General features: G+C 49.4%; 6 protein-coding genes across 6 annotated transcripts; 2 read left to right on the top strand and 4 right to left on the bottom strand.

Annotated features, from left to right (window-relative positions):
• Window positions 1–512: 512 nt before the first annotated feature.
• BCR38DRAFT_353984 (uncharacterized protein) lies at window positions 513–2681 on the bottom strand (the record flags this gene model as incomplete). Its single annotated transcript, XM_040856834.1, has 5 exons — window positions 513–1335; window positions 1407–1650; window positions 1708–2004; window positions 2088–2280; window positions 2385–2681. 5 exons carry the CDS (start codon window positions 2679–2681, stop codon window positions 513–515), a joined length of 1854 nt encoding a protein of 617 aa, XP_040710946.1.
• Window positions 2682–4595: 1914 nt separating this feature from the next.
• Window positions 4596–5366, top strand: BCR38DRAFT_448739 (uncharacterized protein). The gene has a single exon (XM_040861242.1). The coding sequence runs from the start codon at window positions 4925–4927 to the stop codon at window positions 5267–5269; it is 345 nt and encodes a 114-aa protein (XP_040710945.1). The 5' UTR covers window positions 4596–4924; the 3' UTR covers window positions 5270–5366.
• A 234-nt stretch (window positions 5367–5600) lies between these two features.
• Window positions 5601–6428, bottom strand: BCR38DRAFT_489811 (uncharacterized protein; the record flags this gene model as incomplete). Its single annotated transcript, XM_040864443.1, has 1 exon — window positions 5601–6428. The coding sequence occupies one exon, from the start codon at window positions 6426–6428 to the stop codon at window positions 5601–5603; it is 828 nt and encodes a 275-aa protein (XP_040710944.1).
• A 762-nt stretch (window positions 6429–7190) lies between these two features.
• On the bottom strand, window positions 7191–10005 carry BCR38DRAFT_354067 (uncharacterized protein; the record flags this gene model as incomplete). Its single annotated transcript, XM_040856844.1, has 5 exons — window positions 7191–7241; window positions 7293–7370; window positions 7505–7588; window positions 7893–8564; window positions 8617–10005. 5 exons carry the CDS (start codon window positions 10003–10005, stop codon window positions 7191–7193), a joined length of 2274 nt encoding a protein of 757 aa, XP_040710943.1.
• A 4030-nt stretch (window positions 10006–14035) lies between these two features.
• On the bottom strand, window positions 14036–14523 carry BCR38DRAFT_501415 (uncharacterized protein; the record flags this gene model as incomplete). Its single annotated transcript, XM_040864840.1, has 2 exons — window positions 14036–14291; window positions 14328–14523. Coding segments are annotated over 2 exons (452 nt in total), but the record flags the coding sequence as incomplete, so codon positions are not given.
• A 1951-nt stretch (window positions 14524–16474) lies between these two features.
• On the top strand, window positions 16475–17391 carry BCR38DRAFT_413720 (uncharacterized protein; the record flags this gene model as incomplete). The annotated part of the gene is made up of 3 exons (XM_040858863.1): window positions 16475–16608; window positions 16670–17212; window positions 17274–17391. The coding sequence occupies 3 exons, from the start codon at window positions 16475–16477 to the stop codon at window positions 17389–17391; spliced, it is 795 nt and encodes a 264-aa protein (XP_040710941.1).
• Between the last annotated feature and the right edge of the window lie 214 nt (window positions 17392–17605).

The raw sequence follows: 17605 nt of genomic DNA, 5'->3' as shown, positions 1-17605 counted from the left end.
CTGGCACTTATCTTGGACTTATGTTTTCCTTTTTCCTTTTGTTCTTTTCCCTACGTCTCTCCTAACTTTTCGACTACTTCTATAGTTGACATGGTCCGATTTGGTTGTGATTCAAGCACCAGGGTGGTTCTATTTTCTCTAGTTGTTCTTTTCCCTCCTCTTTGATATCGTCAATGATTTCGAGGATGCTCAGTCCGAATGCTACAGTTACAGATTGTTCACAAAGCTTGGCACTGCCGTGTCACGATGGTCGAGACGAGGTCGCATTTATTCGCAGTCACATGCGGATTTGCGGAGGGGGGAAGCATTGACTACGAATTTACTCGTGGGTTATCACAGTGGTTCTTAATGTTGTAATTTTTCAAGGAGCTCCAGCGACAGGAAGTTTTCAATGCAGTAGGAGGATAGCACGCAGAACAGTAGCGGATTAAAATCGTAAATCTCGAGACATCAGCGTTTCATATAACATATCCCTACTTTACACTAAAACGTATCAATTACGCAGATGACTCTCAAGAACCCCCTGTCCATTTGTTCAGACCTAACTTTTCGGCAACTGTGCTTTCAGCCTGCTTCAAAGTACCCACGACCTGCAACTCAGCCTTTGCCTGGCGGCTAGCCCCCGTCGGACTGACCCGCTTTAGAGGTCGGTATGAGGGCGACCACATCTGCTCTCGGATCCATTCATCTAACTCGTCGTTGTTGCTAGGGATGTCCTTTTCAGTGGCGACGCCTTCCTCGACGGCGGCAAGGATGACCTTTCGTGCAACTCGAACACTGACGTCGCGGACAACACCTACTCCGGGAAGGAGAGGGGCAGTGTCATCTTTCAGTGCGGGACTCAGGTCGGCGACGCCCTCAACGGCCGCGACGAGCATTTTATCCGTCACTTGAGATGCGCGAGACAGCACAGCTCCGAGACCGATGCCGGGGAATACTACTGAATTGTTGCATTCGGCAACTTCAATTTCGATCTCGGATCCATCAGCGCCCCATGGACCCTTGACGGGCTGGAATGGGGAGCCGGTGGCAACTAGGGCTTTGCCGTTCGTCCACTTCAGCAAGTCCTCGGGCACAGCTTCGTGGAGTTTGGTCGGATTCGAAAGAGGGAGGATGACCGGTCGCTCCGTGTTTTCCGCCATTGCCCTCACAATCTCTTCTGTGAAAGCTTTCGGCTTTGTCGAGGTACCGATCAAGACGTTGGGTTTGACGGACTTGACCACGTCCAGCAGCGATGTTTTACCATCCCACTCCGAGGCTTCTTTCGCAAACACCTTTTGGGCAGGCGACAGGTCTTCGACCTGGGTGGTGAGCAGGCCAGGTTTGTCAACCAGCCTAGCAAAGCGTTAGCCAAATCAAAAGAGAATAATTTCGAAAGACCTCGATGGCACGTTGAATGGGCATACCAAATTTGCTTCGAGGCATCTTCCTTGCTGATACTCCCTTGAGCTGCGATAGCGTCACGAACTTGGTCGGCGATGCCAACACCCGCAGACCCTGACCCAAAGACCACCATCTTTAAGTCCGACAACTTCTGCTTACTCACATGCAGCCCAGCCATAATGGCGGCAAGTGTCACACATCCTGTGCCCTGAACATCATCATTGAAACACGGTACCTTGGGCCTATAGTTTTCCAGAATTCGACGGGCTGGTTTTGCATTAGCTATTGGAGTTGTTGAAGTACTGCGTCATCCCATCAACTTACCATTAGTTAGACCGAAGTCTTCAAAGTGGATGTATGCACGGGGAAACAATTTTCGTGCTGACTCGACAAAGATGTCAACAAACTTGTCATATTTCTCCCCGCGGACTCGCTTCTCCCTTAGGCCCAGGTACAGCTCGTCATTGAGCAGCCTTTCGTTGTTGGTACCACAGTCGAGGACAACCGGGAGGGTCCGATTCGGATGGATACCAGCACAGAGAGTCGTGAGAACGAGCTTGGCGACGGATATCAGGATGCCACCGGCGCCTTGATCACCGATGCCCAAAATCTCCTCACCATCTGGCTTAATTAGTATATTATATGGGTGGAGTGCATGCAGTTTTCGATATGCAGCAAAGCACCCGAAAAGAGCTGGGTCTCACCTGAGACGACAATGTAGTCAATATCTTCCGGCCGTCCCCATTCCGCCAGGTCGTGCTCCACTCGGTCAGTATCGTTGATATTGAGGAAGCACCCTTCAGGTCGGCGGAAAAGTCGCGAGAAGTTCTCGATAGCGTCTCCTTCCGTTGGGGTGTAGACGATGCTGAACATCTCGTCCATATGGTCTTGCAGAAGCTGCATTTCATCAGTCAAAAAAGTTGCACCTTTGGGATGGGCCCCCGAGTCCCAGAACTGGCAACCTAAAATGGAATATCACCCATTTAGGGGTCGTTATTTACCTTATAGTATAACACTAGGTTCTGGTCTTTCAGGGAGGTGAGGAAGGTATTTTTAGCTAGGTCATCCTTCCTGCTTGAATACTGGTCATACGCTCGATTGACCTGCTGTTCGAGCGTCTGGACACTTTGGGGAAGCAGTCCAGTGAGGTTGAATTCGTGCCGCTCCTCATAACTATGTGCAGATCCTCGATTGAAATACGGCGTGTTCAGTAACGAATGACCAGTAACTGCACACTCAATAGGCCCTCTGGCGCTGAGGGGCAGATGGGAGAACTTGGTCTTGGTATCCGAGGACATTTTGAACGGTAAGTGCAGTCGGGAACAGTACAGTGGCTGAGGAGTGTTTCGTCGCAGAATAGATCTACTGGAATGCATAAAGAAACAGCCGGTGGAGATGCGCGACGGAACCTGAAGACGTCACGACACTTACAGAATAGTTATTTCCAGGTTGACAGTTTCTTGGCAGGCGCCGTTCGCCATGAGCAACCGTGATAAGCTCAGAGGTAATCAAGTGTGACGTCGTTCATGCCAAGCTTGGAATAGTAGGTAAATCACTACATCACTTGGTAGGCAGTGGGCAGTCACAGCAGGGAATGGGTTTTGCGGGCCAACCCGAAGTGTGCAAGTACGCGCACATGCATTCCCACACTGACCCAACGAAGCTGAGTCGACCCATCCTCACAAATGGGATGGCCCGGTGATGAATGTTGGAACTCTGGGAGCCACGCTGATGTAGATGCAAAACTGACGAGCGTGGACTATGATGGTCCATTTAGATAATCGTTCTTGCAGGTTTTACTTATGAGTAATGCGAGAACCCATCACCCAATTCTCCAGACCGTCTCGACACCACTGCACAAGACGCGCCGTGGCTGAGAGAACCCCAAAAGGGGACTCGTAGGAGACGAGTGGCCGGAGTATGGTAGCTGCTGATAAAGAAATAGAGATACAACACAACAAACGAGATGAACATATAATCCTACCTATGGGGTGCCGGCTGCACATTCGCGCAACCGCACCGTCGATACCGAAAGTGTTGTTGGATTACATCGGAGTAGGAAGAAGCGTGAAAAGAAAATTTCGACGACAGTTGAGCTCAGGTGGGGCTGACATGCATGTATCCAGCTGACAATATGTGGAGCGCACTTTATTCGGGATACATACATATCAGCATAGCCAGAACGTCAGGCAACCATCGATAACTCCGGCCGCTGCTATGAAGCCAAACCACATACATCTACATGAGCTCGATCAGTCCACTCAACTCAATCTCCAGCAAGGGTGAGATCTCGTACTACAGTCTGGACAAACATCCCTCATTCCTTGCAGACTTGTCATACGTCGTATCCCAACAGGAGTGGAGCACGCACATGCCGTCATCACGCCATTTCTTCCTCGTTGTTCAACTTGTTCAACATAACAAAAACCAGCTGGGCGCCAGTGCAACATCCCTTGCTTCTGCTCTGGTTTGTAAGAGGTCTAATTTTTCATACTTCTGAGCAGATTTCCAGCTTCCAGCCCAGTCGAATCCGAACCTGGTGCCAGTATCTGTCCTGGGATACGAACGCAAATGGCATGAAATCCTTCCGATTCTTCCGGTCATATTATTCTATCTCCAGTCTTTTAAAACCAACATGTTGGACTTGAACACCAATAAGTAGCTGCAGTGATGTTCCTTCGTGTGGGGAGTCTGTTGGATTTCAGTTCTCTGAAGAAGAACGTCGGTATCAAGAAGCATTATTTCGGCTGTAATGCTGCATGAATTAACTTGCAGCCGCAGTCAGGTCGCATTTTGGGCTTACAGGAAGGGCAGGAATGCCTCGCATATTATATTCAGTTGCACTACAGGGCCGGAATAAGTCGAGAAGCGGATGAGGTGCATTGGACCGTCATGTTCTCTCGAGAGATGGATTGGCAGCCAATAGACGAACAGCAAGCTGCCTGGCCTTGTTGAATGTAGTCGCTTACATCTTACATTGCTTACCGGATATCACCACATCAGGCATTGAAATGCCCACTAGTACAGCCTCCAAGAAGCGATTACGCAAATCTGAAATGGCTCGGCACAGGTATACCCTGCAGCCTGTCGAGGTTGGCCAGCGTAGCATCGCATTCTCCCCACCCATGCGGTTGGATATTGGGAGGGTAGGTCATCTTCCAACCGGCTCGCAAAATGTACTTAATTATAGACCATAATCGCTTCCCCTCCTAGCACTCGTTTCTGCCGGTATCAACACCGCGATAGCTCTCTCGCAACAGTCAAAACCGAAAAGAAAAACCACGATGCAACTCATCATCTACCTCGCCGCCACCGCCACCTTTCTCTCCTCTTTCGCCGCAGCACAGAACTGGTGTGTCGGGGATAAGTCCATCGCCGGCTACTGCACTCCAGAGACCTGTACGAATTCCCGGTGCCACCACTTTCCCTTCTGGTCTGTCTCGGGAGCAAAAGCTGTCCAACAGAGATATATCGGGAGTCAATGCTCTTAAGACATGACTCAGAACTCCCAGATCACCGTTTATTCATTTTAGAATGGTAAATGCTAATCCCAATGGTTGAAGGGGTCGGCTCCACCAACTCCTCCGCGCCGCTCATCTCGGAATGCTACGACGCATGCCGCGGAGTCAGTACCGATGCAGGGGACTGGTATGCCGATCTGACTGGCAAGCCTGAGGGAGTGAAGTCCCTTCTCGTTGGTTATGCGTGTACCTTCTCGATCGGCCGCGGACCCAGTCAGGGAGATCCGCTCGCGTTCTCCCTTCACAACCAGGACATCCTGGATATCTACGATGGGGCGATTTCACGATTTGGGAGTGACGGACGGGTTAGCGCTTCGGGTACGATGATCTGTGAGGGCAACCAGGTGGCTTGGTGGGTCGATTGAGCTAGCAATATATATGAAGTCTATCAGATGTACAGTTAACAGGACGACTTAGGCAACCACTGAGGTGCTTACTTCAGTACATAATATGAACAGAAGTTTATTAAAACTAACCGCCATGTTCGCTACAGCACTACCTGCGCATGTAATATAAGGACTGAAGTCCCTCACTTATACGTGCAATGAGTGGGCATTGCTGCTTGATAAGAGCTCACACATCTCGGTGAGAAGTTGTAACATGAGACCAGTTCGAAGATGAACTTGATTAATACAAAATCTTCTTAATTCAAATATTTTCAATTCACTGTCCACCTCAGCTCCCCAAATCCACAACTCAATCATCAAAATACACAGCCTCCGGCTTATGTACACAAACCTTCCCCGACTTGCTGCTCTTCAGAACAATTCTCGGATCTTTCTCACTAGCCTTAACACTCTTTCCGTTGACCTCCTTCGCCTCCCTCAGAATCTCAACTACCTCTCCGTCGACGTACCCAGGCAAGGCTTTCCACTGCACCTGCTGCCCCTCCTTCGGCAATCGGTCCACTGACCCCTGGGTGGCCGGATCTTTGGGGTCATCGTGCTTCGAGCCCACTTTGCCGTTGGCTGCGGCTTCGTTTGGCTTGGACGTTTCAACCTTGGAGGAATTAGAGGTCTTGGCTTTGCCGTTCTGGCCTTTCTGTTTCTTTCGTGGACCTTCTTGGAATTTGTCTGTTGTGCCTCGCTTCGTGCCTCGGGGTTCTTCGGATTCCCCCTTTTCGGCATATTCGTCCATTTCGTCGTAGTCTTTCCCTTTGACTTGGCTCTCTTTCTCGTCATCTTGGTTATCTGCTTCTTGTTTCTGTTCCTCATCCTCGTCGACTTGATCTTTCTCGTCATCTTGGTTATCTGCTTCTTGTTCCTGTTCCTCATCCTCGTCGACTTGATCTTTCTCGTCATCTTGGTTATCTGCCTCTTGTTCCTGTTCCTGTTCCTCGTCGCCTTCGTGATCTTCCGCTGTTCTCTCGTACTCGCCCTCGTCAGTGTCTTCTTCACTGACTTTTTCGGCTACGCCATCTTCCTCCTCGACATACTCCTCGTCCCCCTCGGGCAAATCTTGTTGAGTCTCAGCAACACCCTGCTGCTCCTCGGGGTCTTTCGCATGTGGGTCTGATCCAGACATATTGGGCAGTTGCTCCATGCGCATATATTAAATTATAGGAGAACTTCACAGTGGTGGGATGTAGGTTTTGGGTTGCACATCCGTGCCAAGTGATTGAAGTCATCTGGTGCTGTCCCTGGATCCGTATGTCTTCATGTTTAGCCTTATGTCTTTGCAATTAAATGAGGAGGTTGGGGTCTGTATAAGCTTCAGCCTCTTACACAATCGTCTAATGTCTTTTGCGTCATTAGACCTTCCATGTTCGCGGGGCACATCACGACGCCAATAGCTAATGCCTGTAAGGTGTGCTCGCTTCCATCAAGCAGCTCAAGTCTACCGACGGTCGTAAACTCCACGATTTGCACCAAATCTAACAATATTTTAGTCAATGTCGTGCCATCACCATGATTGCATTGGTTGAACAGCGATGGTCGAGAGGACACATCACGGGGAGCATCATGAACCGTGAATTTGACATTTGCTACAGTGGCAAGAGTTGCCATCATGGAACGAAGAGAGAGCACATTTTGAAAACATACAAGCAAGGTTGCGAATCCTTTACTCCTTGATAGTATAATTGCAGCAATCATCCCGAACGAAGACTGCCGATGCCGAGATCATGCAGCACAAGTATTTATATAGCGGCCTGTCGCACCAGGGAACTCAACCGAACTTGTTTCATGAACGTAGCAACTCCCGTCTCAACGGCCTCAATTGTAAACGTTTGAGATCATCTCCTTCTAACAGCAAGCAATGCTTTAAGAAAGGACTCACAACTCCTCCTCAAGCTCCACCTCCGCAGCCACCACCGCTCGAACCGCCAGAAGCACCGCACTGAAAGTCCAGTTAGCCAAATTCTCGCCATAATCCAAGAGGGGTATTTACACCTCCTGCACCACAACCGCCTGGGCCTCCGCAGCCTCCGGCTGCTGCTCCAGCGCAAGCGCCGGCCGCCCCTCCGCTCTGTAGTAATAGGTGTCAGTTTTCAGCATTGAATGTTGCGCGTCAGGTTACAATAGGCCATGCCACGAGAGTGGTTTGAGTATGCAGCGTTACCACGGAACGGACAGAAAATAAATAGGAAGAGTATTATTTACCCCGCAAGTTCCGCCAGCACACGCGCCTGTGCCTCCTGAGCCAATGGCAGCTGTGCATGGATCTGCATAGTAGAATCCGGGGGTCTATCCGAGTCAGTTATTACTCGTCGTATCTTATCCCCGGCCGACGAAGTCATGTCTCTGTAAATGAAACTTCTCTGTACAGAGTCTGTCACCCCCAAGACACGACAAGCAAAGGGAACAAGGACTCTAAGAGTGACTCACGTAGTACTAATCTATGTTAGCATTAATCACTTACAGTCTGCCGTGAATTCGAGGAGGGTGAAAGTGAAGGTGTCAAATCATTCATAAGGAGGCGAGCTGCTCTTTCCAGGGTTCATCACCTTAAAATAGAAGAGGTACATAAGTGTTTCAACGGGTTACTCACCACTGGATACATCCACGGTCCGTACACCATGTACGGATACCCCCAATAATAATAGTACTCGTCACGCGGCGGGATGGTACGTCCCTTCTTCGCCGCTCGCCTCTTGGCCTTCTTGTAGTTCTCGTCGATGCGGGCGACCTGCGCGAGGTGCACTGAACGATACGTCGCGGCCTGGATGCTATCTCTGCTCACGTCTGTGTCCATCTTGACGGCATTGTGGGCTGAGATGTGGGCTGATTTATCTGGCGGACACATGTTTGCCTGTCCCGAGGTGTAGAAGTTCTCGGCAATCTTCTCATTCTTGGATACACCAAGCAATTTTCCCATAGATGAGATGTGAGAAGAACGAATGCTTTCGCAATACCAGCAGGTACATTCGCTGTAAACTTCGCCAAAGTCTGCTTGGTAGGTCCTGCTCGTCCATTCAAAAGCAGCGCTCAGCTTATCTTCGCTGATCTTGTCGTCGTGGTCGGTGAAAACCTGGGTTTTGGCGACAGTGTATTGATAGTATACAGCAGGGCTGAGCTGGTGGGTGTGCCAAGCCAAGTCAACGTCCAGCGTAGGTACAAGGATATGGTCTCGATTGGCACCCATCATCTGGAAGAATCGTTGATACTTGATTATCAGTCGATCCATAGTGTCTTTGGCAGTCGGGCTATGAAGCCAATCGATCTACCAAACGTCAGCTCACGAGCTCTTCCAGGCATTTCGAGTAACGACTAACTTTGTGCATCTTCTCTGCGAATATGCCCTGCCGCAGGACCGCACCACCTAATTCCAAAGAAAAAGGAGAGAAGTTTCCCCAGTAACGAGACATCATCTTCCTGATTGAGATCCTCCCCTCTGTTGTGAGTCTGTAATACCCTCTGAATTTTAAACCCTCGATTCCTTCTACTTTCTTCAGAACTGCTTGGTCTTTGATTGCATCCTCGATCAAAACACGGACATCCTCCATTGAAGCGGGTGATTCGCGACCGGGGTCCACCAATTCGAGTATCGCACTGCGTAGGTATCTCTGAAGCAGACGGTTGGGGAACAGCCGTTCTTGAGGGAACACCTGACTGTCTCGAGCTGTAAGTTGTTCCGGCTTGCCTGTTTTGAAGTCCAGTATGGTCCCGGGCATAGGACAGTCTTTGGCTAGAAGATCCTTGACATCCTTGACGAACTTGGCCACCTCGAGTAACTCTCCGTTGATGACAGTAGCGCACCTGAAACACGTATACGAGAATTCACCGTCGCCGTAGCCGTCACCAACAAGACCAGGCCCACGGCAAGTGGTCCAAGGTACTTGATGTGGTTCGGCACAAGCAGGACATCTAAGAGACTTGGTGATCGAGTCGGCGGTGTTGTCCCACTCCCTACCAGTAGTTTTATTCCAAGCCTTGATGCACTCTTCAGAGGCGGTATAGTTAAAACTCGTGTCGATGGCCTCGTTCACCATCTTCCACGGCATGCCCCCATTCCATAACCCTTTGAGACCATAGCGCATGCAGTCCTCCAGATACACTCGAGGGTTAAGCATGTGAGCATGCCACACCATGAGCACGTCAAGAGGTGGAAGCATAAGAGCAGTCCAATTAGTGGCAGCATTGATATCGGGGAAGCCGAGGTACTTTGGACTATCGCCCTCCATGTCACTTGCAATCAGTGGATCGGCCACGAAGGAATTCCACCAGGCTTCGTAGCGGTCGACGGCTCTTGCGATGTAGACAGCCCATCGTTTCTCTCGCAGCTTCGCCAAGATGGCTGCCAGATCTACGCCTGGCTCAACACTGTCCCTATTTTCTGTGACCGAGTGGGAGTCATATATGTCCCAGAGTCCATCTGTATAGCCAACATCCTCCTTGAGGCTCTGGAATGCCGAGAGTAGTTTCAGATGCGCGAGGCACGTATCAGCGGTAGGCTTAGTGGCAAGCGTGGGAACACTGAGTGATGCAAAAGCCGAATTTAGCTCGGCGAGAGCCTCTGGTGACAACTCAGGTGCGAGCTTCTTGGGCAGTCCGCTATTTGGTGGTGCGCCGCCTGCGACAGGGGTATACGCAGGTGGATCAGCACCGTTATGAGCGTGCTCCACTGGCGGTCCTGTCTTGGCATACCCGTCCTTGACATCCATAGTGGGTATTGCTTCACGACGAGCTCATTGGACGAGAATCTGAAGATAGGAAATGAGAAGGAGAAGCAAAGGTTGACAGGCGAAGTGAAATAGAGAGGAGAGGAATGGGCGGGTTGAGAGTGTTACCTGAGAGATTTTGAACGCAACCAGCTTCTATGCATCGTCGGGCAGATAAGCTCTTTGACACCGACGGGGGAATATGTCCTGTCCAAATCGATTACCGACGCAGTGGCACAGGTGCACCAGATGACTGCAACTTGATGCACATGCATAGCCCGGGGCTGGACGCACAATATAAAGTATTGTACTATGAACTTCGCCAAGGTTGGGGGATGACTACTCTCTGGAGATGTTACTAGGTCGCTAGAGTGTCGCTACTCTTTTGTCCTACAGCCCGAGGGCGAGGATGGAGCAGCCCAACTTGTGGTTGGGTGGTTGCTCGCTGGATAAGGCCATCAGCTAGCAAAGGGGCGTAAGCAGTCCGGCGATTGGTTGCAAGATAAAATGAACGTCATTTCCTGCACCATCTGTGTAGATGGCATGTTTGACCGAGGAGCACAGCTTCTACAAATCATGGACCAAGCCAAGAAACACAGCCCAATCCCAGACCGAGGGGGACGCTAGCTGTCGAATATCACGTGTGTCCAATCGAGTAGTCAGAAGTGCGTAAGATACAATATGAATGAGGTGTATCGTTCTCTGTCTTCTCTGTTCTCGCGAACTCCCGTTGCTCTGTCTTTTATAGATTCTTTAGAACATATCGGAGGTACATTGTTCAGGTGTCTGACCCCTAAGTGGACAGTAACTTTGGTGTTGCTTTTGGGAAAAGGGGTTCCTTTCGCCCTCTGAACTTTAAGTGACTATTAATAGTCTTCTCTAGTGCCATATTATTTCTGAACCTAGGAACCAGGTGCCCTATCTGACACTAGCGGGGTAATTCGCGCTAGGCTGGGTAGGTGTATCAACGTTTGAGAGCAGAGACTACAGTTAAGGTGACCATAGACCCCCCCAGTTGAGCCGACGATGACCTCACGTGATGTTAAAACACTGGGTCCAGGTGACCATAGTGGGGTAGATAATCCCTCTATTCTTATTAGTTGAAAATATGTGAAAATTGGGTCTAGCTGACCATAGAATCGAATTTGAATTGAAGTTGAATTCCGATTTCGATTCGATTCTGCTTTCCCTAGTAATAACGTAGTCCACGGTCCAATTGCACACTTTGGCAGACCTTATACGACAATGTATAAGTTAATTCAACCACAACGCCTATCATCAATTGAAACTACTCAGAATCGTTATCTTCAGACGTCTCTACATCATTTCCACAAGTGCGCGCATTATGTCCGGGCTCGCCACAGATTCTACAGCGCCGTACACGCGCAATTCGCCGCCTCGTACGACCACCAATTTGACGAAATTCGTCATGTAACTGCCCATCAACCTCTCGTTGAGACTGTAGGTCCTGTCCAGCTTGTATACGAAGTGACCCTCCACTCTGTAACTGTTTTTTCTTCGCACGGCGACGTCGACTTAAGGTCTCATTTGCCTTTCGAAGTGATTCGACCTCGCCTTCTAAAAGGGCAAGCCGATGCATAACCTTCGTTGTACCTCGCGCAATCTGATCTATTCCAGCAAAAATTGACGTTCGTGAGCTATTTTGATGTCGTACAATTCTATTTTTCACATAATCGATTTGTGATTGGGCTTCGGTTGGGTTGTTCGGAGTCTCTGATTCCCAAGGGACGGGGAGACCAGCCGAGCTACCCGGAGGTGTTGGCGTATGTAATTTCACATCGAGCTGTGATATGACATAATCTGCATCGTACGGAACTATTCCTACCCCTCGGAAACCTCCTTGGATATTTGAAACCGTGAAAGTTGCGTTGTACGCGTTTAAAAACGCCGGTAAAAAGTCTTCTTTCGAGATATGACTTATATGTGCTCGCATGAGATCTTCGATTTCTTTTCCGTACGCTCTTTTTAACCCGCGAAAACAACCAATATCAAGAGGCTGGAGCTTATGCGACGAATGAGGAGGCATACAAAGCGTGACGATATTGTTAGCTTTGCAATATACCTCGAAATCGGTCGAGTGATGGCTTTCGTGACCGTCGAGGATCAATAGGCGATGAGTACCTTTCGTACGAGACTTGGTGTGATGATCGAAGTGTTTTATCCAATCTTCGCCTCTCTCGTTCGTAGTCCAGCCATTTTTAGTAACTGCGATAACCCAATCAGGCGGTAATGGGCTGTTTTCGTACCATGACGAGAGGTGGGTTTTGCCGGCGAAAATGATGTACGGAGGGAGGGCATAACCGGACGACCCAACGCCTTGAATAACTGTAACCCATTCCCGATTTCCTTGCTGGGCTGCTCTAGGCCTTCCGCGCCGATCAGAAGTCGTCACGACCATTTCGGACGAGATTTGGCCTATCACAAAACCGGTCTCGTCGAAGTTGTAGATATCCTCCTCCTGGATCGCGTATTTCGTAATTGTATTCCGTACCAGGTCAAACCACGCGCGATACGCGTCGGGGTCTTCGCAGAGGACTCTCTGATAGTCGATCCTTCGATTTAAACGCGCCCGGAGGTCTGGTTGTCGTCTTACGAAGCTCGAGGCCCAGTTGACGCCGACGCGTCCCGCGTCGCGACTTCGAAGTAATCGGTTGGCCATATCTTCAACACCACTCAATCGGGGAGGAAATGCTCGCGAATCTAGGTCGGTAATATGTCGTACGATTGCCTCTTCTTCGGAAGGAGTCAACTTTTGCGTTGGCGATCGCGTAATCGCTCGAGCGGTTTTACCGTCGCGTCGATACGCAAGGGTTCTAAAAGGTACGTTATAGATCTGACCAGCGCGACGTACACTTAATTTTGGATCAGATTGAAGCGCATGTAATGCTAGAATCATATCACTTTCATTCCAAGAACCAACCATAGTTATGTGGTGAAAAACCGCAGGTCAAAGTGGTAGCGTACGAAAATCTGCCGAAGTGTGCAATTGGACCGTGGACTATGTTACTAGGAAAAATCTCTACGGATTTAAAAAGAAAAGTGTGGTCGGTGACAAAAGCCGACCATGGTCGGCTTTTATCACGAGTGCCCCATAAATATTTGATTAAAGTGGGGGTTGGGTCTATGGTCACCTTAACTACAACCACCTCAAATCCAGACTTCTCGGAGTATGTTGCCTGGAGTGCGTCTCTCTAGGCGAGCTAGTCCCAGCATTTTGGATCCTTCGAGTCGAACCACCTGCGAGTTCAACCTTTTCGACTCTATATTGCTAGGCATCCACGAAACCAGACCCTACATCTCTCGTAGACTTGGCATCTGTGATGATGTGCACTGGCGTGTGCTGGCTACAATGCCAAGCTGGATTGCCCTGAATTATGCCTTGCTTGCAATGGCCACATCTTCAGCTTTACTGCGACCTTCATGTGCACGATCAGATGAATAATCCGACTGCCAGCATGATGGACGGGTTCCTGGCGGATATGCTAAGTACGGCTAAACTGAGAACTTTCCCGAAGGACAAATTGCTGTCGGAGGTATCTTCGTCACTTGTAATCCTATTTCTTCACATCTTGCAGGCTTGTTGACATTGTCCCGGAGGATGGCGTCTTCTCCCGAACCAAAGACCGATAACACGATTCCATACCAGAGGCTCCATCAGTTTTGTCAAACTGAAAGGAGCACAGGGCCGAGTCTTCCAATTGGTCTTCCGGCCAACTCCATGGCTACAATGCTAGCTATTGTTGGTTTCTTCCGTCCTCGTCACTTCATCTTCTACTAATCCCTTCATTGATCGTTGGGTTGTAGAAATAGGCTGTATAACTTGAAGGCCCACCACTAACCCAGGAGCGACCATTGGGTCAATGCCACCTCCGCAACCGTTTATGCAACTTCTACATAGGTCGCTAGCCATTGTGTTTCTAACTATCCAAATTCGGTCGGTTTTACTCTCGTGACTCTCTATGTCACTCCTCCAGAAGCCAGATACTAGCGTGCCAAGCTAGCCATCACGTTTTCATGGTTTCGGACCAAGCTTTGCACCTTGCTGCGTCCCCGTCTTTGATGATCCAACCCTTGGTCCATTGCCTTTTGCCACCAGTGGGCGGCATATTCGTTTGGGGTCCGGCAGAAAGCCATCTTTGACGCTTCGCGCTTCGCGCTTCGCGGCTTGGTCGATTCCGCCGTCTCCCTTGGACTGTACGTCGTTGCCATCGGGGTTGTCGTTGGCGTCGTTGTTGGTATCGGCTTCAGGAACGAGGACATTGGGCCACCTGTTCAAGGGTGCGTTAATGGTGCGAATGACCTACCCAATGCTCTGAGAGTAGTACTGGGCCACCTGTTCGCCAGATATGGGCGCATCATCAAAGTTGGAGGAGACTTGGGTCTCATAACCGTCGTCCTCGCGGTTGAGCGCCTTCCATTGAGTCTTAGTTGAAGGCCCAGAAGACGAGCACTTTCCACCACTTGACATATTGTGCTTTCCTCCCATCCAGAGGAAGCAAGATTTTCCGCAACCAGCCAATGACTATCCCATGCGTTAGAAAAAACAATTGGGACAAGAATTGATATAGGATATCAGTACGGTTCTTCACCTTCCAACCCTGACTCTTATAAGCTACAGCATCCATTGTCAAGAGTGTGCCCTTTCGCCCCTGAGTTACACGGAGAGCAGTATGAAGTATATTTTATACAGATTACCTTTTCAATTTTTATTTCTCGATTTAGCATAAGCATCCCCATCATTTATGTCGAAAACGAACATCTGTGTCAAGCTAAAGAGTTCAGTATCACAAACTCTTCACAGTGTGCAAACCACATTCGCCGCTCAAGTCCAGGTTAATCATTCGCAACCGTCATCCTCCAATCCTCAGGTTTATTTTTGGTTTGTGGATAATGTGGGAAGTTTGTGGCCTCAGGTGTGGGGGGTATGAGGCAGGCAGGCAGGCACCCCTCAGGGCTAATTTAGGATTGGTCCCTCACGCACCTTCACAGTACCAATACAGCCCCTACTACTTGGGTTCCGACAGATAACATGAATAGCAGAAAGTCCACTAGTAAAAAATGATCTCACTCAATATTCCCTGAAAGCTAGCTCATCTGTTCTGTTGACCCGAATAGCGATGGGAGGGGGTGCTACCAGCAGTATTAGAGTTTGTCGACCCTCAGGTACTCCCGTGAAGAATCATAGCGCTGGGTACATAAACATACCGGTCATGGTCTTGGGTTGCCAATCAGGGACCTGGATAATTGTACTCCTTTCTGGCAAATATGCTGATACTCCATTGGATTATTCTATGACTCAGTGACCCTTTTACTGCCACGTGATGATTTGGAATCGAATTTCTTCAATGACAACATTTCGGGAGTACGGGTGTTGTTGCCATGTAACCTAACATACATTTAGATTGAATGGGTTATTAATCGACTTTCAGTAGCATCTAAGAGAGCCATACTAAAAGGCAGTGACAGCCACAGCGACAATCTCATAAAATCCAACGCACTCCTTTCGTCTACCAGTGCGCCAGTGAAATTTGAAGGATAGATTTATCCCTCCATCCCTTAGAAATAAAATTTGCTAGTGGTCATACGGTACAAGTCAAGTCCAGGGTCAGGTCAGAAGGATGGAAGTAGGGTTCACCCTGGCTAGAGGAAATCGTCTTATCTTTTCCAAATGCACCTTCTTAGAGTTGACCCCGATGACGACGGGCGAAAAGGGACTGTGGCGGAGCTTTCTTTGGATAGAGGCCGTAATTAGTCTTCTTGCCAATTGCATCACTCTCCTGCTCTGTCACCACGAAAACCATGCCCTCACATTTGGAATCAGTCAAGGGGTCGAAAACAAGGATCTCTCTGAGCGCAAGATGCTGTGCTTGTAAACCACATCACTAGAATAACTCGCACCAAATCATCAAGTTTCCTGTCGTACAACCCCATCTGCAGCATCTTGAGCTAGGTATCCCAGCCGCATATGACGAAGGGTCGGCGTTAGATCCTCGGGTCCCCTTCCCAATAGAATGGTTCGCATTATCTCATTCTGCTCCCTCCTGAAAGACACTGTGCTCACTCTCCGGGTTTCTATTGGCGTATTGGATGCACAAGCCCGACTGTCGTGTTACTGTAGATGTCGGATCCCGCATAACTTTGGGAAAAATGAACCCTGTCTTTCTGCCGCCCATCCTTCTACCCCAGCGAAGTCTCCCCACGTTCTGGTCCTAAGATCTTATTCAGCTTGACTCGGCCCGGCGCTCTGGGTCGGAGCTGCGGTGCTGGAGTAGGCGCCTCTTTTCCTATGGTTTCTGGTATGTTCAGCTCTGCTGTCTAATCGAGAACAGGAAGATGCAAGCACTGGGTTGTAGTTGGTCGAGTTGGTATATGAACTGTTGACCGTCTATTTCGACCTCCCACGTCAGCTCCCATCCCCATTGTCCGTCTTTGATGAGATTGTTGAGGCATCATGGCCGAGTTCCATGATATCGAATACCAAGGAATTGGAGGTGATCAAGATATATGCGTGCGGAGCGAACGCTGCTTCCGCGATCATTCTCCTGGATACTCGGCAATTACTTTTGATCATACAGAGAAGTTCGAGTGAGCATAGCGGATTCTCCTATTTCACTATCTATAATGCTTCGCTAGGATTCTACTCCAGGGGTAGTTGGCTAACAATGCGGAGACTGAACCATCCAGTCCCCGCTTTCGACACCCTCGCAGACGTTCTCCCACCGTGGCATACACAGTTTGCACTTCTCGAAAATAAATCGCCAGTTCCAGTCCCAGAGAACGATTTCGTACATCCATACCTGAGCCGCCAGATGTATCCGACCGCAATCGCCCTATCTGCACGCTCTATCAAACAACGGAAGTCGTTGAGAAGAGGCACCAAGCCAATCGAACGGTATCGCCGCGAGACCCAATCCCATGAGCAGCTTGCGCTGGGCATGAAGATACACGGAGCTGAGATACCAGACCCCCTTTTACGATCGTCAACTCCGGAAGGCTGGCCAAGTTCACGTTGCCCTGATGGCATCTATGATATGCCCATCACCTTGATTCCGGAACCCACATATCAACAAACGCAACCTTCGCAACTCAGCTTAAAATTGCAAGAGATAGACGAGATGGTCAACGTCATTAGCAGAGACGACTGGACTACCATGTCACCTGAAGACCAGAGCCATCATGCTCATCACATGTAAGTCTTCCCTTGCCTATCTACCAAAGCTCATGAAACGCCGAGCTGACACGTACTACAGTGCCATGACGAAGCGACGCCTAAGGGGTGAAGAGTCTCCAAGGGAACACAGAATGCCGAAATTAAGGAAACGATGCCATTCCGTGGAGAAGATACGGGACCGTCCTTTAAGATCTTGAAATCACTGATTTTGGGTGCATATTCTCAGCTGTGGGTCGGTGGTAGATACCTTCCACATGGGAATGGCTGGGCGTGTATCGTGGACTGATGATTAATGCCGCTTGGTTTTCAACATATCCTTGAGTATTATCACTGATGCGACACAGCCTGGGCTTTGCGACGTGGCCAATATTAGCACAGCTTACGTCACACTTATCACGGTGTTGCAATCTG

Source organism: Pseudomassariella vexata (assembly GCF_002105095.1).
Source record: "Pseudomassariella vexata strain CBS 129021 chromosome Unknown BCR38scaffold_18, whole genome shotgun sequence".
Taxonomy (NCBI): Eukaryota; Fungi; Ascomycota; class Sordariomycetes; order Amphisphaeriales; family Pseudomassariaceae; genus Pseudomassariella; species Pseudomassariella vexata.
The sequence above is the reverse complement of the archived record's forward strand: the minus strand, read 5'-3'. Positions and strand labels throughout refer to the sequence as shown.